At 39.7% G+C, this 23,926-nt stretch overlaps 1 protein-coding gene across 1 annotated transcript in view; it reads right to left on the reverse strand.

Annotated features, from left to right (window-relative positions):
- SDK1 (sidekick cell adhesion molecule 1) overlaps positions 1-23,926 on the reverse strand; it is an 831,209-nt gene that overhangs the window by 532,289 nt on the left and 274,994 nt on the right. The window contains exon 2 of the mRNA XM_060079272.1: positions 9,947-10,106. Coding sequence (XP_059935255.1) covers positions 9,947-10,106 — 160 coding nt within the window. The remainder of the gene's footprint in view (positions 1-9,946; positions 10,107-23,926) is intronic.

Genomic DNA, 23,926 nt, shown 5'->3' on the forward strand with positions numbered 1-23,926 from the left:
AAAGTTCTTTAATCTCTATTTCATTTACTTAAAATTCTGCATTAAGTTGAAAGAGGCAATAATCAGGTCCCTGCTGGGGATGGGCTAAGTAAGCATCTATGGAATCTGTCTGGGAAGATAAATCTGGGGACTGTAAGCCCTCCAGGGATCAAGTGGATGATGAGTATTCACATACCAGGAATAACTACATTTAAATTTTATATTCACTTATAAACACCAATTCAAAATTTCTAGAGTTAACATTGAAAAGTTACTAAGAATCTTCTGGGATTGTGGTTTATGTGATTTTCTCTAACAGTAACAATGTTTTGGGATCATTCACTCTTCCTCCATTCCTACCTTCTATTATCAAACCAGGGACAGTAAAGGAGAAATTCACATTTTGGTAAACATGGACACATGACCAGAACTAGTCTGTCAGATCTGTCATTAGGAGAAAATGGTCTCTCAAGTCAGTAAGAATGGAGTTTCAGAAACTTGTGAAAGACAGAGCTTTTTTTAGAGCTAAAAGTCCTTTATTCATCTCTGTTTACTTTAATTCTTTATATTGCCAGGTTCTCTAGAGATATTAAAAAAAAAATCTAGAACCGTTATATGAAGGGCTAAAATACGAGGGGAAATGTTAGTTTCTACACAGTCAAAATGATCCACACCAAAACACAATGGAAAGAAGACCTAAGCTATTAAGTGTTGCAATATTAGCACAAGTGAATTAGAAACGTAAATGAAAAAGCTTTCACTTCTCTCATGGAAGTACTTGTCAACCATCATGTTACAGACTTGTTTGGTCACTCTGGCTAAAGTTCTCCACTTAGAACCCACGATGATCCTGAGATGAATAAGCCAAATGGAATCACTTCTTCAAATCCAAGTCATCGCCGGTAAGAACTTTTAAAAGTTCAATGCTACTCTGCTTCAGAAATTCTCCGGCAACAATCATACCTGCTATGACCACATGGAGTTGAAAAGATGGTCAATTAAAATCAGAAACAAATACGAATGATACACAACTTTGTGGAAGAGAGATAAGCATTGGGACACACCATATTAATATTAGAGATCAAAATCAAAAAAGATAGCACAGACTCATACCACTTTAAGCCTTAAATCAATGTCAGATACTTTGACTAGGAATGAGATGAGAATAGTCCACCCACTTTTACCTGCCAAAGTTTATCTTCCCCTTCCTTATAAACAAATAGACAAAAGGACTTGATGCCTTAGGAATGAAAAATTCATTTGTTAATTCCAGGGCTCCTAAATATAACCATGTGATATAGAAGAAAGGCCAAAATTAGGTTGAAAACTTTACACCAAGTGCCCAACCATTCACATCTTGGGCACTAAGAAATAAGAAAGTTACCCCAAGCCTTAAGCAGCTTGGGACTAGAAGGGGTTCTACTGGGTTGGGTTGGCGAAAAGGTTCACTTGGTCTTTTTTGCAAGATGGCTCTAGTAGCACTTAGTTGTCTTTAACTTCATTTGAAACAATTTTGTTAGATTGTATGTGACAGCTGTCATATCAGCCTGCACTTAAAAAAAAGACATCAAAATTGGTGAATTTTTGTGTACCATTTTAATGTTGAAGATAGAAGAAAAAAGCAACATTTTTGTCATATTATGCTTTATTACTTCAAGAAAGGTAAAAATGCAACTGAAATGCAAAAAAAAGATTTGTGCAGTGTATGCAGAAAGTGCTGTGACTGATTGAACATGTCAAAAGTGGTTTGCGAAGTTTTGTGCTGGAGATTTCTCGCTGGAAGATGCTCCACGGTCGGGTAGACCAGATGAAGTTGATAGCAATCAAATTGAGACATTAATTGAGAACAATCAACGCTATACCATGTAGGAGACAGCCGACATACTCAAAATATCCAAATCAAGCGTTGAAAATCATTTGCACCAGTTTGGTTATGTTAATCGCTTTGACGTTTGGGTTCCACATAAGTTAAGCGGAAAAAAACCTTCTTGACTGTATTTCCACATGCGATTCTCTACTTAAATGTAATGAAAACATTCCATTTTTAAAACAAATTGTGACGAGCGATGAAAAGTAGATACCGTACGATACTGTGGAATGGAAGAGATCGTGGGGCAAGCAAAATGAACCACCACCAACCACACCAAAGGCTGGTCTTCATTCGAAGAAGGTGATGTTGTATGTATGGTGGCATTGGAAGGGAGTCCTCTATTACGAGCTCCTTCCGGAAAACCAAATGATTAATTCCAACAAGTACTGATCCCAATTAGACCAAATGAAAGCTGCGCTTGACGAAAAGCGTCCAGAATCAGTCAACAGAAAACGCATAATCTTCTGTCAGGGTAATGCAAGACTGCTTGTTTCTTTGATGACCAGGCAAAAACTGTCAAAGCTTGGCTGGGAAGTTCTGATTCATCTGCCATATTCAGCAGACGTTGCACCTTTGGATTTCCATTTATTTAGGTCTATTACAAAATTATCTTAATGGAAAAAATTTCAATTCCCTGGAAGACCATAAAAGCACCTGGAACAGTTCTTTGCTCAAAAAGATAGAAAGTTTTGGGAAGATGGAATTATGAAGTTGCCTGAAAAATGGCAGAAGGTAGTAGAACAAATGTGTGAATACGTTGCTCAATAAAGTTCTTGGTGAAAATGAAAAACGTGTCTTTTATTTTTACTTAAAAACTGAAGGCACTTTTTGGCCAACCCAATACTTAGTCAAAATGGGCAAGACTAGTTCATTTGAACCAAAATACAATCTGTTGTTGTTGTTGTGAGCTGGGCAGCTCCCAGAGGACAGGACCAATGAAGAGTGAACCAGGAGAAAAGAATGACTATAAACAAGGTTAGGAAAACTGAAGCTCAACAATCTGGGGAACTCAGCCCTTTGTGGGAAGCTGTAGGTGGGAGTCGCACTCAGTTTGGCTGGTTCATGAAGAAACCAACTGGTTACGTTTCACTTAAGAAAAGGGTTCTCAATTAAACGGACCTTTCCTGATGAGTAGGGGACTCAGCAGATTCAAAACAAAACAAAATAAAAAAACAGGTATAGGAGTCTAACTCATGGCTTAGTGATGAAGTTATATCTCAGGGTCTCAAGCCTAAAGGATATGGCCAAGGGATCAATCTGGGAAAGTTTGACATGGCAGTAATACTGAATTTTCAGACAAATGAACATGGAATATCTGTCCATTTATTTAGGTCTTTTATTTCCTTAGGCAACGCTTTATAGTTTTTAGTGTAAAAATGTTGCAAATTCCATGTCAGATTTATCTCTAAGATTTTTGAAGATATTTAAAAAATATATTTATAAGATATTTTTAATACAAATTATAAATTTTAATAAATTGCAGATTCTTTCCTAGTATACAGAAATATAATGGATTTTTGTATGCTCATCTTGTATCCTGTAACACTGCTAAACACATAAATTTTAGCAGCTTTTTAAAGATAATATCACATTTTCTGCAATCATGTAACCCTCAATAAAATACATTTTTACATCTTCTCTTACAATGTACATGCTTTTTATTTCTTTTTCTTATTGCACTGGCTAGTAAGTCCATTATTGGGATCTGTTGTTGAGCTTCTTGCATTGATGAGTTTGTAGTTCTCATCAAATGTACAAATTTTTCAGTATTATTTATTCAAATACTTTTCCACCCCTGCCTCCTTTGGGATTCCAGTTATACATATATTAGGCCATTTGACGTTGTCCTGTAATTCACTAATGGTCTTTTCATTGTGTTTGATTTCTTTTTTTTCCTATCCACCTTTCAAGAGTTATATTGCTATATTTTAAAGTTTACAAATATTTTCTTCTGCAGTGTCTAATTTGCTGCTAGTCCCATCCAATGTGTTTTTCATCTCAGACATTATAGGTTTCATCTGATCACATGGAGTACAGTTATGACGTTTCTACGCACTTCTCTGCTCATTCTAACATCTGTGTCAGCTTTGGTTTGCTTTCAGTTGATTGCTTTTTCTCATTTTGGGTCACGCTTTCCTTCTTTACATGCCTGATAATCTCTGATTGGATTCTAGACATTGTAAATTTTGGTGCTGGATATTTTTGTAGTCCTATAAATATTCCTGAGCTTTCTTTTCCAGTGCCGCAAAGATACCTGGAAATGGTTTGATCCTTTCTGGTCTTGCTTTTAAGATTTCTTAGGCAGGACCAGAGCTGTATTCGGTCCGGGGTTAGTAACCCCCACTAGAGACCCAGGACACTTCTGTGTACCCTATCCAATAACCCCTTGGATTACAAGATTTTTCAGTCTGGCTGCTGAGAAGAGGCGCTGAACCCCACGCTGGGTGAACCTGGGGAACTACTACCTCCACTTTTTGGGTCCCTGGACCCTGAGTCTCCTTACTTGAATGTGCTGGTGAATAATCTGCTAAATACTAGACAAAGAACCTCTGAGGATCTCCAGAGTTCACTCTACACAGCTCTCTCCCCTCCAGTACTCTGCCTTGATCTCTCTGAACCCTCAGCTCCCTTCACCGCGGGGATCCCTCCAGGTTTCACCCGTGTTCTCCCTCTCTGTGCCACAGCCTGGAAATTCTCTCAGGGCAGTAAGCCGAGCAATCACAGGGCTCACCTTGGTGGTTTTCCATCTCTCAGTCATTACACCTTCGGTTGCCTGATGTCCAATACCTTGAAAACAATTATTCCATATACTTTGTCCAGTGTTATGGTTGTTTAGATTACCTATCTAGAATTCTCCTTCAACTCTCTCAGTGGGGTTTTCTACTTTTCTTCATGTTCTACTCATTTCTTATAAAGGTTATTCTCAGGTATTTAATAAACTTTCCTGATATTGTAGAATTTTCATCCTTTTACAGGACATAAGAAAAAGTAAATTTTCCCTTAACCATTCCTATTTTTTTACTGAAATAAAAAGATAAATATCCATCAAATTTCAACTGTTTATACTGTAACAGAAATTGAACCAGAGGCAGATCATGTAAGGAGACTATAAGATTTTCTGCAGTTTAGAGCATCCAATTATTCCTCCTGCTGGAATGAGTATTGTGCCTAGCACTAGAAATTTTGGGCATATATATATTTTGAATATAGTTACAAAATATTTTTTATCCCAAAGTAGAAAAAATAATTTGCAGTAACTATTTTCTGGGGGGAAAAAAATGGATACAAATCTGCCTGTGACACTTAAGCAACTTTGTTTAATTACTGAACTACTCTCATTTTCCCAGTGTAGCCACCTGTGCCTAAACATGGATATAAGCATCAATATGAACTATATAACATTTGAAACTTACTAAAATTCATTGTGTAGTTTATAACACAAGCAGCAAAGAAAATGTTATTTTTAGTCAAAGATGGAAAAGCTGAATTTATATTAAATATTTGCTTTTTTTAGGGTTAGAACTTTCATAACTGACACCAAAGGGTGGAGTTAGAAAACAGCTACTGTTTTTATAGAGTATGTTTTCCAATTTGAGACTTACAGCAGCCTCGTGAAGGTTAACATATGACAGCTGAAGGTGATTATCGGAAGGAAGCAGATGAAAGAGTAATTTGAAAAAATAGCGTAAGATTTTTAGACAGGTTTTATATCTTGAAAAAAATGATGACAAAATACAATGGATCCTTAATAACCCATCTCAGTGTCTGAAGCCCTCAGTGAACAGAATATAATTTATCACGTCTAACCTAAACCGTTTTTGCTTCAGAATAACCAATATCTTCTTAACGAGTTTCTGGTGAAATGGTAGTGAAGCATCTACCCTGTTTTAATGGTGCATATATAATGAACCACCTTCTCAATCCTGCTTCAATATATAATGAACCACCTTCTCAATCCTGCTTCAATCAAGCAACAATGCTTTCTCTTCTTGAGGATTATCCAGGGTGTGTCAGGTTAACAGGTAAATTAGCTGGTGCAAAGAGCAATGCAGGGCTTCCCTGGTGGCGCAGTGGTTGACAGTCTGCCTCCCAATGCAGGGGACATGGGTTCATGCCCCGGTCCGGGAAGATCCCACATGCCGCGGAGCGGCTGGGCCCGTGAGCCATGGCCGCTGAGCCTGTGCGTCCGGAGCCTGTGCTCCGCAACGGGAGAGGCCACAACAGTGAGAGGCCCGTGTACCGCAAAAAAAAAAAAAAAAAAAAAGCAATGCAAAAAAGAGCTCAATGGCCTCAATTTTTTTTTTTTTTTTTTTTTTACTGCGCCATCAGGGAAGCCCTCCCCGCATATTTTTAAGTTGACACCAAAACTGTTCTATCATATAGAAGTTTAAATAGTTGCATATACAATAATGGCATAGTATATGTTTTGGCATTTTAAAATAAAACGGTCACACACTGTTTTAAATGTATCCAATGGAAGTTAATATAATGATTTTGATATCCACACTTTCCATTTCTTAAAAATTAACTGACAGAGCTTTCATACTGTTTCTTTTTACTCTTTGAACTTGAGTATTAAATCCATTTATCCCACAGAATTTTATTCTAATGTAACATTTTTCTATGCCTGAAAGATACTTATTATTTATTACCCAACATACTTCTCTGAAATAAAAATATACAAATAAATGGTAATTTAATAAGAATTTCCTTTTGTCAAAATAGTCTAAGCACAAAAAGAATTTCATCTGGATTACTTGTGGATTGTAATTATTATTACCACACAGCTAATGAAAGCAACATCAATGTATTACAAATTTTAAAAAATAATTATTAAACATTAAAAACTTAGAAAGGAGATAGGTCTCTTGAAAGTGGCTGTTCATTCAATTACTTCACATTTTATTGAATGGAAAGTTATTTACTATTAGAATGAACAGAACTGGATAGAAATTTACTACAAAAAGAAAAGAAGGTATTGACCACATATTTGCATACAGTTAATTTAAATCTAATGAGTACATGAAGACATAAACAAGTAGAGAAGAGGCTGATGCGTACCAGCAAGCAAAACACACTGAAGTAATAAAAATGAATATGGATTTAGAATATCAAATGATATCTTTTTGCAAAAGTTAATGAAAGTGTCTTCCGAATGAATGAGAAAATATAAAGCACAAACTTTCCTGTAGTGCATGGTCCTTCTACATCAGGAGGGCACATTGATCTGATGAAAATAAACAGAACTTTTCACCCCCTCCTCGCTGAGATCTATCACTGAAGCCTCCCCGAGCTCTTTTCACTTCTGGGTAGGTGAAACGAAGACAAGTGTGTTTCAGAGAAGAGTATTTCTCAAAGGGCTTTTTATTTCTAACACATCTTGAAAATTCTAATTCTATTATGTGTAAGTGTGTACACCACAGAGCGTTACACTAAGTTTGCAGCCTGGATAAAACAAGGTGCCTTGCCTGCGGTAATTCTTGCAGATGTTTCTCTGCTTTGTTCTCATAAACGTTCCTTGAGGCACAATATATACTTTGATGATGGCTGGAGAAGGGAAAAGGGAAGGTTGTTCACAAAAAAATGGTACAGCTCTTGCTGACCACCTATACATCTGAATTAAGAAAACCCCAAGATTGGTCAAAAGATCCCATTTCTAGTGTCATACTCTGCCCTTAAAAGTAGTACGTATAGAGTGAAGGCAAGGAGCTGTTCTATGGGATGTTTAAAAGAGGCTTCTTCAAGCCCAATATTTTAAACTGTGCTTGTCTTGCACCCTGAAGGTGTGGCTTCACAGAAGACTCACTGGGAAAGGTGTGTCCTTCTTTTGTGAAGTAGAAGAAATAACGCAAAGCAGGTGTGAAAAGAGAACCGGCAGGTGCCAACACAGAGGCATGTTCTCAGGTAGCTCAATTTCAGAAAACATGCATGTGGAAACTGAAGATCTAGAAAACTATTCCTTTGCCACTATCCATGGCATATACCCCAGTTTTAAGACCACTGTTATAGATCACCCACATCACTACTTCTTTTTATGAGGAAAAACAATACGGATTCTTTTGAAACCTCACTTCCTTCTTCCTGGGGCATACAAAACATGGTATCATTTAATTTTTATGAGAACCCTCTAAGGTGGGTTTTTATTATACCCATTTTACAGATGGGAAAAGTAAGATCAAACTGGTTAGATAACTTGTCCAAAGTCAAACAGATAATAAGTTGAATAGAAGTATTTGAACTCAAGTCATCTGCCATCAAAGCCCACTGCTCGTAATGGTTCTCATTTCTAAGCCCACTTTTTTTTTTTTTGCTTTCTAATACCCCTTCTAACAAACCAAGCCCCATGTCATATTATGATAAAATAGAATTTAACAGAATTTATTAACTGATTGCTGGTGGGCCAGAAAATATGTTGTTCTACATACATTAGAGCCTTTTAATGCTCACACCACCACAAATGAGGTTTGATCACCCCCATTTTGCAGATACTGAAAGTGGGGCTAACAGGCTTCTTGCCCGAGGTCATATTGCTAACACTAATTGGTGGTGAGCTGAGATTCAAGCCTAGGTCTGTTTGATTTCAACAAGCTCTTAACTATTATTATAAATTGTTCTCACAACAGCAGATCCTCTGACAGTACAGGCCTAATGATGAAAGAGGAGGACACAAACTCCTCTGTCTAAACAGGGCAGGTGGATAATGGGACCGGGCAAAGCAAGTAGGGCACAAGGTGGGGACCAGAGAGTGCTGAGAACTGGGTATCCATGCCTGTATCCCAGGGCAGCACTGCCAGGTCCAGCTTCTGTGTGGGGTTGCAAACCCAGGAAGCCATACCTGCTGACTGTTCAAGAGGGACTGAAAATCAGATTTTTATGTGAAATCTTCCAAGTGTTAAATTCTGGCAATCAATTAAGAAATATCTACTGTGCATATATCCACATATATTTTTAAACTGATTTTTAAAATACCTACAGCATGTTCCAGGCAGGCTGAATGTGGTTCATGGACCACCATATTATAACTTCTGAGGTAAAGAGTGCATAGTGGGCTATGCCCCATGCTGAGAAGATCATTACTCTATATAAAATATCTCTAGAGACTTCCCTGGAGGTCCAGTGGTTAAGACTTTGCCTTTCTACTGCAGGGGGCATGGGTTCGATCCCTGGTTGGGGAACTAAGATCCCACATGCCACGCAGCCAAAAATAAATCGAGTGAAGATTATGTTTAAATAAATAAATAAAAATAAAATATCTCTAGACAGCCAATTCTCTTTCTTATTTCATTTAAATAAGAGCATGGTACTGCTGATTTCTGCTGATCTGTGGGCCTCTGGGACTGGTTTAGGCAGTTGCTAATTCTCCATCGCACTCAGAACTGGAGCATCCAGCATAATCCTCATGTAGAACAGGAGGTAAAAAGACACAAAACTAGAAAACCATCAAGCATGCGAGGTAAGGCTGGGAAGCCGATCCTGACTCTTCCTGGGTGCAGCTGCACCTGAGACGTAACCTGATCTCCAGTTTCCCCCGGCTCCGTCCTCTGTACTCAGCCCCCAATACCTAGCACATGGCAGGTGTTCAATAAATATTCGTTTTTGTTGCTCAGTGTAGATGCTGTACTCATGCCCATCCTCCCATAGTTCCATTTTTGCCCACCCCAACTCTGAAAGTTAGCCAGGAAGGTATTTGTTGACTAATCAGAGCTCCAGAAGCTATGACCTAAAGGTATCTGTTTAAGCATTTACGCTCCTCAGACAGGAACAATAGTGGTGGGTGGGACAGCTGCCACAAGAAGTCAAACCTATCAGGCTAAAGCTGTTACTTGCATTCCTCAGTAACTATAGCTCCTTTGGTCTGGTGATCTCACTACCGCGCTTACTTTCACAAATATAACGACAGACTTCCTAAGTGTGAAAACAACCTGTATCAGAATAGTAAATCACATTCTGATTATATGTTCAAATCTATGCCTTTAATCCTTAATGCATTACAAATTAAATCCAATATTTCCCCCTGCTTGAGCTATTATGGCCAATAGGCGAATATTCTAGACACATCAACCTGAAATAGAATCTTATTTTCAAGCAATCAATTACTTATATTCGCTGATGTAGGTGGTGAGCTCACTGTCATTGTGCATCCACTTGAATTCCAAGGGCCAGCTCCCTTCAGCAAGGCAAGTGAGAACGAGACGGTTCCCTTCCAGGTGAATCTGCGGAAGGCCCGGCTCTGTTTTAAAATATGGCACAACGTCATCTGAAATATTAAAGGAAAAAGAGAAAGAAAGGAAAAAAACTGAATGAAGTACACATGAAAATGTCATTCATCCAATTAATCAATCACTTATTTAAACAGACCTAATTTTAAAAAGCAGAAATGATGGCTATTTGGCCCAATTAAGTAGCAAATTATCCTTGACCCCCTAGAAACCTGCAATACCCTAGACAATATTTCAAAAGGCTGAATACTCTATGACAGCACCATGTGAAATCACCTGACGAGTTCATCGAAGTTATTTCCATTTGTGATTAACACTTACTTATCGCATACTGGGCAATCTCTGCAAGCCTTGGTTTTAACTAGGCATTATATTCTCAAAGTAACAATCAAGGGTATATACCTTGGCTCTAAAAGAAAAATATAACCTTCACTTAGTTATTAAAAAAAAAAAGGTAACTAGGATAAGCAAGATTAACACATATACATAAATGACAGGAATCACAATCCAGCTTTCATCTCACACACACACTGTCTCTTTCGGTGACATCCAGGGGGCTATCACACTGGAAACACGTGTGTATTCATACAGTGGAACAGCTTGCAGCAACAGGAACGAACCAACTATTGCTACACACAACACACAACACCATGGATGGAGACGTATGTGTAGTGAGAGAAGCCAGACAGGAAAAAATTACAGCATATGCTTCCATGCAAAAGTTCAGAAAGGTTCAAAACCAGGCAAAACTAGTCTGTGGTGTTAGAGGTCAGTCAGGGTGAGCGTTGTTACCTCTGGGGGATGGGGATGGTGGCGGGTGTGTAACAGGGCAGCTCGTGGAGAGCACATCAAGATCCATTTCTCAATATGGTTACACGGGGCCATTCACTTTGTGAAAATTCATAGAAAATCATTCTGTATCTGACTTGTGCAATTTTTGTATGATGCTTCCTTAAGTTTTAAAAAGTATATGAACATAGGAGACTTATTTCCAGTTCTAGCTCTATCATTTTTCTAATAAAATCCCCAGGGCTATGAACATAGGAGACTTATTTCCAGTTCTAGCTCTATCATTTTTCTAATAAAGTCCCCAGGGCACACCCGCATAATCCGGTGTGTCTATCCTTCAGGACTCCTACCCTCTCGACTCAGGAATGAACACTCCAGCACACTCTGCTTTTCACTTTAAGCCAGGCTAAGCCCTTTCTCCCTCGTGGCGGGGGCAGGGCCTTGCCTGTGCTCCTCCCCAACCCCAGGCGCTGCTCCCCAGCTCCCTGCAAAAAGCTGATGCATTCCCACCCTTCAGGTTCACCAAGCTCCTCCCACCAACATGCCCTAACAAACCGTGACTTATACCCAGTGGATTCTCATGCACGATCTCAATCACTTCTGAATTTCTAAACCAATGCCAGGAACAAAGTAGATACTGAATAAATATTCGCTCAATGAATAAATATAATAATAACAAAATTAACAGTAATAGCTAGTGTTCACTGAGTATCTGCCATGCCAGAAACTGTTCCAAGTGCTTTATATGTATTACTTGATTTAATTTTCACGAAAGCCCTACAAAATAGATGCCATTATTATACCCATTTTACAAATGGGTAGAGGCATAGGGAAACTAACTTGTTCAAGGCCACCCAGACAGTATGTAGTACAATCATGATTTAAACCCCAGATAACCTGTTCCAGAATCCAGATATCCTACATATATATTATGACTCTAAATGTCACAGGTTTCTCAATAGAGAAATTTTCTTCTCAAGAATCCCTATCTTAATGGGACTTCCCTGGTGGTTCAGTGGTTAAGACTTCACGCTCCCAATGCAGGGGGGGCCCGGGTTTGATCCCTAGTCAGGGAACTAGATCCCGCACGCGGCAACGAAGATCCCGTGTGTCGCAACTAAGACCCAGCACAGAATGAATGAATGAAAGAATGAATAAATAAAAGAATCCTTATCTTAACTTAAAATTTTTGATAAATTTGTAGAATTACTAAACTGGACTTATTTTTACTGTATTTTTCAAATTAATCATCAAATAGCATATTAATAGTGCCAAAATTGAGACTGTTTTTACATTAACTTGTACATATAGCTGGTTTCTTCTGTACTGAATATATAGAATTTAAATATAGAGTTTATTTTGCCATTGTGCTGATCACTGTATTACATAATTGGTATATTGGTAGTATTTATCCAAATAAATAAATGTTAACTTGTATCTGTGAGTGTAGTAACAGCCTATAATAAGGAGATTTAACCATCTCAATGAGATGCCGGGCAGGAGCTGAGAGCTAAAAGATCAGTAGTTGTCAATACTCCAACAATACCATGTGCAAAGGCCCTGTGGTGGTAGCAAACATGGCAAATGACCCTGGAAAGCACAAAAGACTGAAACACAAGCAGTTCTGTAGGTTCAGAGAGAATGACTGGAAGCAGGGCCTCGCAGGCAAGGCAAACACAAGTCTTCTTTCTACATCATCCCTGTGTGATTTTCAATGGTGCCCACTTCACATTCAAAAGCGTTCTTCTCATGTGAATGATAAATTATATGACCACCCTATTTCTAGGCCTTGGTCAAAAGTACTGTCAGTATAATTATGATGATGATTAGCTATTATTATAAAAGGAAGGCAGAAAGGCTTTGAAGGGTCTATGTAGTTAAACGCTCATTTTGGCTGCAACATGGAGAAGGAATTAAGAGGGGCCAGAGCAGTGGGAATAGACCAGTTAGGAGGTCACTGCAGTAACCCAAGAAAATGCTCTGAAAGGTGACAGTGGGTTGGGTCAAGGTAAGAGTAGTGACTGTGGTGGTGGAGACAGAGAGAAACGGATGGCTCTAAGACAAGATCTAGGGGGCAAAAAAGACAACGATGGACTGAATACGGGGGTAAAGGACTGAAAGGTTGAAGGATTCTTAGATCTTTGACATGCACAACTTTCCGTTCAAGAAACACACCTTGATTCTGTAATCAGCATGGGGAATACAACAAGAATGAGACATAGTTTCTGTCCCTTTAGAGGTTATAGTCTAAGTCTGGCACAGGAATAGAAACGGTACAGTGTCAGGTGCTGTGACCCTAACGCAAAGGCAGGAAGTAGTCACCCCCGTCCTACCCCAAAAGTCCCACCTGCTTCTGTCACACATCACCTTCTCTAAGTACAATTCAAGTGAATTCTTAGGTTTTGATTGTCAACTGTGTGTCCAATTTCCCTTTTTGCTATGTGCTAAAATCATACACTCTCATGACCCAAGCAGTCTAATAAAGCTGAACTGTGATGGATATGGCTTTGGAACCTTGGGATTGACTGAGCTACTGGCTTTATTAATGCCCTGCCATTTGCACTATATTCAACAACAGAAAAAGAAATGCCTTCATATGGTTCCAGTGTGCTACAAGAGGGAGTCATTAAAAAAACAGATCTTTTTGAAAGAAAAAGGCTTCAAGATAGATGCTTAAGAATTTGAATTTGGTTTTACAGTTGACAGAGCATCACCGATTTAATACATGATGGTTCTGAATGTAAATAATACCAAAATAATTCAATTTTTCCTAGAATTCATAGTTTACTAAACATGCCTACACCGTGTACAAATTATGCTCGGTATTGTGATCTAGCAGGAAAATATATTTTCAAAACAGAGTAGTTTCGGGCTTCCCTGGTGGCACAGTGGTTGAGAGTCTGCCTGCTGATGCAGGGGACGCGGGTTCGTGCCCCAGTCCGGGAGGATCCCACATGCCACGGAGAGGCTGGGCCCGTGAGCCACGGCCGCTGAGCCTGCGTCTCCAGAGCCTGTGCTCCGCAACGGGAGAGGCCACAGCAGTGAGAGGCCCACGTACCGCAAAAAGGAAAAAAAAAAAAAAAGAGTAGTTTCATAGGGCTGGCAAGCAAATACCTTGCGATAGTGTAGAATTACGGTTGGCACTGACTCTGATGTTAATTATATGGCAATGTTCTGGAATGCTAAGGGTCTAAGTTAAAATTACCGCCACAAGTATTTTAGCATAGATTAGCCTATGTGCAGAATAACACAGTTAGCTCTCTGAGCCCAGAACTATTTACCACTGAAATATACAGAGTAGATCACGAAATTAAGAGGGCTTAAAGGTAACAAAACATAAAAGCTCTGGGGAGAGAAAGAGAAACAGAAGGAATAGTATTCATGTCTGCACAGACCCCTACAAAAGCATGTGACCTTTATATATCTTAAATGGAACAGAAAAGAGTTTGAAAAGATCCATAAAGACAAAAATGATTGAGGTACGTCTTGAGATTAGATGATGAGACTCTGACCTGGGGACAAGTCAGTGGTCCACCTGATGCTCTTTGAGGTGTGTGTGTGTGTGTTTTTCCCAAATAATAACTAATAGGAAAAATGAGCAGAGATTAGGTATGCTTCTGTATTCTTACAATGAACATTCATGGAACCCTGAATGAATTACTAAGAAAAACTGTGAAATTTCCGTTTTCACATACAATTAAACAGAACATAAATCATTTATGAAAGGAAGAGTCTCGTCTGTCTGGATAATACAGATTTAAGGTCCATCCAAAGGAGAGGAATGGACTTAATGTTCTCTCAAGACAGCATCATAATTTAATGATGTATAAGTCACTTCCCTAAATGGATTTTTAAGGTTTTCAGATATAGTGTAAATGTATTTAACTTTACCGGTCCAATAGGAAGACAGTCTTCTGCTCAACCAGAAAGGAACCATGACCCATGTGCCACACTAGAAGCCATTTCCATGGGGAAGCCAGAGGATGAGATGCTCTGAAGCAGAGCCATGTCCTGGGGTTCCAGGCTTTCCTACCATGAGGAAGAGTGGCCTTGCCATGGGTTTTAACTATCTGCTCCCCGTGGAATATGGAGGATTTATTACCAGATACTCCTTCATGGCAGTATATGGACAGGAATCAACTAGTAGGTGCCAGGAAAGTCAAACTTCAAGCGATTCTTGCGATGCTGCCAATGAGAGACCTTCAGCCACGACAGTCAGTAACTGTAATCTGTTCCGCAACTTCCCTCTTCTCCTCCATTTTAAAGGGATAACGAGTAAAGAAATAATAACAATCACTTCCACTTAGTAGAGGAATCAACCTACCACAAACAAGGGGGTGTCTGAAGCAGAGCAGCCCCACATGTTCTGGTGACAATAAACTTTATTAAGCAATCATCATCAGCGCGGTCAGCCAGGTGAGAGCCCAGCGGGAAGGGTTAGGAGTCACAGCGTGTGGGCTGCAATCGGCCGGAGGAAGGCCCTGCGCTACTGAACTCGGCTTTCTTGACGGCTGAATTTCTCAGGGCAACTAATCTTTTGGTTTGAACCACTCATCTTCCCTTCAAAGCTTCTTTTATATCAAGTTCAAACATTTTCATGCCCCAAGCTTATGAATTTACCACTAGCAGAAAGTTTTATTTTTCAAACCCCAGTGAAAAACAAAAGCACAGGGCATAATGCATCATTTGTGAACAGCTATTCTGAAAAATATGGGTAGAAGTTCCTTTCGGGTAAATACAGTCATTCAAATTTCAGCTGCCGGCAGGTCATAATGTACACCCATCAAAGCCAGGAATTTAATCTCACAGTATGTTGTGCTTTTTTCATAGTAGTAGTATTAATCTTTCTAAAACAACGGTTGTGCATTGTAAATGTATTTCTGAGGTAAAATTCAAATGTATGATTAGATATGTTCTCTTATAGTTAAATATACAAATATGGAAAGGTCTCACTACAGTGCAGAAGGATGATTCTAGAAGATAACAGTCTCAGGACAAAGTCCTCTACGTGCTTTAGGACAAGCTGTTTCAACCTGCACTTCCTGTGAGCACCTAATGTAAACCCTTCGGTGGTTAAGCTGAAATGAAGGAAAGGAGGAGACAAAGGAGGAAGAGGCAGAGACGGTGGCTCTATCATCCCAGCTAATTCTCAAGCTTCATTCTTCTAGTTTATCAGAAATATCTGTAAATATTTTCCAGTGATAGGCTTTCAAATATAGTAGGATGTACCATCACATTCTAGGGCTAAAAAAGTTAGCCAACTTCTATGTATGTCACTTTATATATTTCTACTACTGCCTTGTAAAATGAATGAGCATCAGAAATTTCAGGGCCAAAGGTAGCTACAATTAAACAAATATCTACGGATCTGATTTCAAACATCATAACCTATCATGACGACCACGAGGCACAGGGACAGGGTGCTCTCCAGTTCTCACTGTCTCTTAAGCACTTCCGATGGGGCAGGACTGGGGGCTGGGCTGTGAGCCAGGTTTCCACTCTGCGCTGCAGCATCTCTGACCAACAAACAGCCAGGCCCCCGCCCCTTCCCAGCTGGCGGAGCTTCGCACAGAAGAGGAGACACAAGACTGAGGCCCACAGTGGCTCCTGCCCCACATCACCAAGGCTCATCATCATCCCTCAGGCACTTGCTGAGTGTCTCCTGGCTGCTCTGGGGATACAGCTCGTCCCTGTCCTGAGGGGTCACAGCCCAGGAAGCAAGAGGCTAGTCAACGAGGCAAGGGCAATACAGGAGGTGAGAGCACAGAGGCAGGAAGCCATTGCCCGAGAGGGCCCTTGACGAGGTTCAGGACCGCAGACCTCCCCGGCTGGGCGTCCACCTATCAGCCAGGACAGAAGGGAAGGGGCGCCAGTGCGCAGAGCAACCTGACGGCCTCCGGCTTCACAGGGGCTGAGGCCCCAAGGCCGTACTGAACCACGAGGGCTCAGGTGCATCTCCGTGCTGCTGCAGCTACACAGTGGCTTCCAAAGGTTTCCGAAGGCTTGTTAAGGAACTGTCGCATCCCTTATGACAAATGAGAATTTTTTTAGATAAATGCACTCCTCCATCCCAACTAAGAAGGAAACTTTTATGAGTCATTTGTTTGTTTGTGCCTGGGCCCAGCTGTGAAAGGTGAGCAGGGCTGCAGGACCGTCCTCGCGTGCCTGGAGAGGCCTCTGAGGATGAGGAATGGCCTGGTGGAGTGGCAGCGACTACTAAGCTTGCTTAGAGACAGAGTTTGGGAAGCCAGGGGACAGGACACCTGAGTAACCTGTAAGAGGAAGGAAAAGACTTACTGTTCATCCCTCTTCAAGTGTCTGTCCCACTGCCCTCTGGGGGGCACCGTAAGCAGAGGCAGAAAAAAGATCAAACCATGCACTGCATATTCCTAGATCTCATGGTAAAGCCATCATTTTCTATTCAAAAGTTCATCTAGAGAGTGTGGGAAAGTAGCTGGTCTGCAGTGCTCTCTTGGTATTTGGATCTGTGTGTGTGAAAAGAGGAAAGCAGGAGGGGTCCCTAAGATTTCCACTGAACAGTACTGGGAACAGCTTGCCAATGCATTTAGTCAGGGGGAAGTCAATCTGATTATCTCTGTTTTCTCTAAAATCAATGTGAATTAACAGCATATTTAAGGGAACTCATGGGGTAAAACCACCCTTCCAATATTTTCCCCTAAGAAATCATTCAAGCTTTCAGTGAGATTAATCTACAGTGATGCTGATGGTAGAAACATAAATGGTTGTATTTATGTACTGGTCTGATCCTGCACTGTGCTAATCTATTTCAGCATATAAATTAATAATAAGAGGCAGTGGAATAAAACCAATTCCCCTATTTCTCTAAACTGCAATAAGCTTGCAGCTCTCCAATATCTTATTTCAAAGTACAATCACACTGAATCGTCATTTCTATGGTTTGCCGTTAAAAAGTATGACCAACCAAAATAAGGAGAAGAGTTATCAGAAGTAACCAACATTTTTCTTGAATATGGTACAATATTTCTCTCAAATATTCTTTCAAATAATCCTGAAACTCCAACTCAGGTTAAATAAAAGGCCAAAAGGTAAAAGCAAAGAAACTCAGATGAGATTTGTCTTCCCCTGATTAATGCAGACTGCTGAGTTTCTGTCACATGTGTACTGACATAAAAACTGGGACTCATCTGACAAGTACAGGTTTCTGGTAACTGACTATACTGCTGAACTGAATGAATAAGCATTTTCAGAACTCTAATGGAAAACTGATGAATTCATAAAAGTGCTAACAAAAGATCAAGATGAAAAAAAAAAGTAATTACATGGGACTGAGTGAACTGATGAGGATGATTATAATTTTTGCGACCGTTTGAATAAAAAAAAAAAACCCACAAGGACTCAGAGGCAAAAAATATATAAATCAATTTTCACTGCAAAGTAAAGGAGCTGTTACAGTGGAGGATTCCTGGACTGAATGTCAATATTATGACATAGTGTGAGTGTGTTTCGTGTATAGTATGAGTGTGTTTCGTGTATAGTATGAGTGTGTTTCGTGTTTGGTAATTGCAATCATTGTTGCTTTTGTTGTGGTCATCCATTTATAATGCTTGGTGTCAGTTTATTTATCTCTTGTAAAAATAAAATACAGTGTGTGTGTGTGAGTTGTGAAAAAAAAAAAAAAAAAAAAAAACCTGGAACTCAGAAGATACCTAAATGGTGAAGGTTTAATTTTAGACCAGGAAAATTACATGGGAAAAGAACTTCTTAAGAATATCTAAATTCAAATAGTTAAGGCCTATTGATTTCAGCAAAGTTACAAACCATTAAGGTCTCTCAAAGAGAAGTACATCATAGCAGCTTAGAGCAAGGGCTCAGGAGCCAGACTGCCCAGGCTCAAACCCCGGCTCTACCCTGACCAGCTCTGTGAGCTTGGGTAACTCAACCTCCTACGCCTGAGTTTCCTAATCAACAAAATAATGAAATTATCTCAAAAAGTTTCATTAAAACAAATGCACTGTTAAGATAATGAATATGAAAGCCACAAAGTGGGAGAAAATATTCTGGTTACATGTATCTTGAAAAGATTTGAAGTCAGATTATAGAAAGAATGCCTACTACTCAATGATAAGACAAAGAAAACAAATAAAATGAGCAAAAGACTTGAACATGCACTTCACAAAGGAAGAAATGCCAATAGCTAACAAGCACACAGGAAAGTGCTAATATCATCTGACAGTAGGGACTATCATGGCTAAACTGAAAAAGACAGACGACACTGAATGTGATCAAATATGTGTTGCAACTGCAACCCTCCTCCTCCATCACTGGTAAGGGTGTAAAAATAGTACAGCCACCTGAGAATAACGTCTGGCAATTTCTTATAAAATTAAACACCTACTCAATGACCCAGAAATTCCAGGCCTAGGTATTTTTTTTGAGAGAAAAGAAAGCAAATGTCCACGCAAATAACTTCACATGAATAGTCACAGTGGTATTAATTCTAATACCCTAAACTGAAAACAACAGAGATGACATCAATAAAAATGAACAAACTGATAAACTCAACGCCATGGAGGAGTTTCGCAGACATTATGCTGGGTGAAAGAAACTCTGCCCATATTATGTGATTCCCTTTATACGAAATTTAACACAGGCAAACCTAATCTATGTGAAAAGAAAGCAGAAAAATGGTTGCCTGCAGGGATAGAGATTGACTGGAATGGACGTGAAGAAATTTGATGGAGTGAGAGAAACGTTCCATGTCCAGACCGAGGTGGTAGGTGCATGCGTTTACACATTTGTCAAAACTCACTGAATTGGACACTTAATATCTGTGAATTTCACAGTTTACAAATTTTACCTCAACCGAAAGTCCTTAAGGCATACATGTGCCCATTGTCTCAGAAACAGAGACACTCCTTTGTCAGTCACGGTCTCCAGCTGCTTTAGATCAATGACTGGCGTCTACCTGCATGGTCACTGGCACTTTAAGACACACTCTCCTCTACTATTATGCTAATGAGACTGCCAATGTGTTACTGAACTTCTGATTCTATTGCCATTTAACTCTTCAGGTGTATCTTGTCTCCCAGTCAGATGGATGAGTCAACAAGATTATAGTTCTATTTGTACTACTAGGACTACTACCTACCAATTATTGAGTATTTACTGCATACCAAGGAAGACATGTTTTAATAAATAATATCTCAGGTATTCCCACGACAACCCCAACAGATAGGTCAAATTTTTTAATGCCCGTTAGACAGGTGAGGAACTGAGACAGAAAGTGATTAGGGAACTCATTCAAGATCACATTGATAGTTACGCGGTAGAGTCAAGGGCAAACGCCTCTGTCCCTAATTAATTCCACCACCACACTGCTGGCCTACTGCCCCTCTGTTTCAGAACGTAAACTACAAGTGAATGGAAATACAATTGCATAATTAAATATCAACATTAGTGTTGGCAAGTTTTATATCAAGGGGAGTGGTTCATGTTCCTGTTTCAAAATCCCTACAATATACAGACAAATATCCCCCTTACCCAAGATGAAGCTATGTAAAGGTAAGATTTATACAAAAGCAGTAAAAGATAATCAGTGCCATAGCTAAATATTCCCTGCAGGGAGCATTCAATGGATAGGGTAAATTGAGATATAGAAAAACATATATTTATAATTTCCTACAAGCCAAATTACATTAACACACCTATACTACAGAAAAACCACTATTATGTAGTTGATTGAAAACTTACATCATTCAGGCAAGATGAAAAAAAAAATTGGGAGAAAACTGGCTGCATCTGACTCCAATCTTCTAAGAGTTGCTGAGAACAAATTGGAACTCACTGTGGTAGCAAAAAAGGCATTTTCCAAGTTACTAAACACCAATTTTTAAAATTAAAACACAAATGCAAGTACAGATGAAACCAAACAAAATGATCTCTCTATACATAAACGTATTAGGAAATGATTAAACTCTAAACATTAATGACGACTTTGTTTTATCTAGAGCTGACATTTTCTTAATGTTAATGAGATCCAGGTATGATTCTTTAAGTACGCGTGACTTAAAAACTATCCTCTCTCGCCACGGTTGCAAACTTTATTAAAGCAGGAACTGGTATTTCTTATATCTGTATTAACTCTAAAGCAGTAAGCACAATTTTGTTACAGTCAATGTGTTTAAGCTAACAGGCACATAAAAATCTCAACATCATCAGTCATTAGGAAAATGAAAATCAAAATCATAATGAGATAACCTATCCCAAACCACCCACTATAATGGCTATTATCAAAAAGACAAATAATAATAAGTGTTGGTAAGGATATAGAGAAACTGGAACTCATACACTGCTGGTGGGAATATAAAGTGGAAACAGTCTATCAGCTCCTCAAAGCAATAAACATAGAATTATCATGTGACCCGGTAATTCCACTCCTAGGTACACGTCCAAGAGAAATAAAAACACATGTCCACACGAAAACGTGCACGTGAACATTCATAGCAGTGTTAGTCATAACAGCCAAAAGGTGGAAACAACACAAATGTCTACCAAGCAATGGATAGACAAACAATATGTGGATGGATAAACAATGTAATATTATTCAGCAGTAGAAAGAAAAATATATGATACACGCTGCAACAATGGGTGAACCTTAGAAACATGAGCTAAGTGAGAGTGACTGGTCACAGAGAATCGTATGGTCTACGACTGCATTAATATGAATGTCCAGAATAAGGCAAATCTTTACAGACAAAGTAGATTAGTGGTTACCTGGGGACAGATAAGCAGAGCAGGGAGAGGGAAGAGGATGACAAGAGTGCGCTCATAGGTACAAGGTTTATTTCGGAGGTTCAAAAATTAGTGTACGGTGATGGTTGGACAACTCTGTAAACATTAAAAACTTTGAATTTACACTTCAAACAGGTGGATTTTATGGCCTTAAATTATCTCAACGAAGCTGTTAAAGTAGCATGTTTAGGAAATAATAATAATAGCTATTTGTGCTAAGCATGTTAAGTACTATTATTTTTACTGCTTTACAGATGAGGAAACTGAGGCACAGAAGGGGCAAGGATGTGCCCAAGGTACACAGCCGGGAAGTGGCAGAGGCAGGGCTTGTGCCCAGGGAACTTCATGCAAAGTGTGTGCTCTCACCCACTCTGCCTTACAGTCTCCTAAAAAGAGCCAGTTTCTGTCTGTGGGTGTCAGCAGTGGTCAGTGCACAGAAGGAAGGGGAGGGAAACTGGAGGGGACACAGGAGAGGACAACAAGAGAAGGACAGAAGGACAGTTGGCCTAAGTTTGGACATACATTCTTGAAAACCAGAAGGATCTCCCCTGTAGACAGGGGGACTTCTTTGCAAAAAGATCTTGGGCAAGGCTGATGGATTCAATTTGAGAAGAAGAAGGAAAACCATTATGAGAAGGTGTCTTCAAAGTTTTCTTCAAAATAATCATGTTCTAAACAAGTAGAATTATGAAAAAAATGAGCTGCGTACTTTCAGAGCCTCCAAGGTCCCTGAGTAAACAAAGCAAGATTCAAGGAAAGGGGCAGCAGACCCATGGCCACTGCCCACGGGGAGCACATGCCATTCCCAGACCTGAAGGGCAAAAGAAGGGAGGCATGGCCTGGTGGAAACGGTCTACACTGTCCCTGGGTCCTCTACACTCAACAGGGAGGCCCAGGGGCAACGGCTGTCAGGTAGAAATAACTGAAGGCAAATGCCCATTTCAAAAGCCCTGAGGTGCTGAGAAAAAAGCATTACTACACAAGCACGCTCTTAACGTCAAGAAATAAGCCTTAAGATGAGTAAGACTTCTCAAAATAGTACCTAGACCCTAGCCTGCTGTCCCAGATGCTGAATCAACTAAACTACCCTCCCCAACAGTAAGACCGAGGTAGGACTCTCTACCACAGCCTCACCAAGTTCCAGCTGCAACACTGCTTTCCAACAATGTTTTACAGATGAGTTCTCTCTCCCTAGGTGCCTGTCTCAACTCCCCAACTGCCTGTGGACGGAAGGAAGGCGGGCAGGAGGGAACAGACTCTAGATTGCTCACCCCCCACTGGCTACTTTTCACCTTCACCCCAAGGATATTGATAAGCAAGGAGTTGAAAACCCCGTGCCAAACCAGCTAGTGTTTCAAAGTACACAGTAAGCAGATGCTTTCAAACTGCCAGATAAAACAGCTAAATGGTGGCAATCTAAGCTGTTTCTAGAGGTGCGATTTAGCCAAGTTCTTCTTTGTCTAAAGCAGTGACATTTACCTAAACAGGGCTTCCACAGCAGGAGTCCCCAAGCTCCACAAGCCTGCTGTGCATTACACAACGGCATGGAAAGGAATGTCTGGTAGCAGTTCAGAAAGGAAACAGAATACCAAGATAAGTAAACAGAGGGAAAAAATCCAGTTTAGGAAAAAATAAATAACCTTCCCTGGGCAGAATTCATCAGCAGCAACATACAAACAGCATCATGAAAATGGTGCAAGAATGACCAAGAGGTAGAGAGAAAGAAAAGGACAGTAAGTGGAGTTATAATTATATGGACTATTAAAAGCCTTAAAATAGAAGGCAGTTTCTCAGATTTGCAACGCTTGAACCTTGAATGCTCCTCCTCATTTTGCAAGGATTCTATTTTTCTCAAACGTTTGCATGTAAGGGGGAGGGGAGGGGGGATGGCAGTTATCTTTAAAATGGCATGTAATCTTTCTACAACAGGTAGCTGACATTTTATAGTGAGACATCATTTTGATTTCAAACTGTTGGGTGATTCTTATAATGACTTGAGGAGCTCTAAGGAAATAAAGTATCAGCAGGTGGTCAGTCAAATACTAAGTTCCTCACTCCACAGGCAGTAATCAGGTTGAAATACTTCCTCCCTTACTTCCAAAAATAGAGCAGATAGTGATACACAGGTCTCCCCGGTTTCAAAACTGTAATTTCTGCAAATGGTAAAAATACACTCATTTGTTTCTGTATGAAACCATCAATAGACTTGTTTGTAATCTGTGCCAGGGCATCTAAGAAAAATAGCTTTTGGGGGAAATTCATTTAAATCATTGCCTCTCAAACTTTGGACCCCAAA

Source organism: Mesoplodon densirostris, chromosome 16 (assembly GCF_025265405.1).
Source record: "Mesoplodon densirostris isolate mMesDen1 chromosome 16, mMesDen1 primary haplotype, whole genome shotgun sequence".
In the NCBI taxonomy this organism is placed as follows: domain Eukaryota; kingdom Metazoa; phylum Chordata; class Mammalia; order Artiodactyla; family Ziphiidae; genus Mesoplodon; species Mesoplodon densirostris.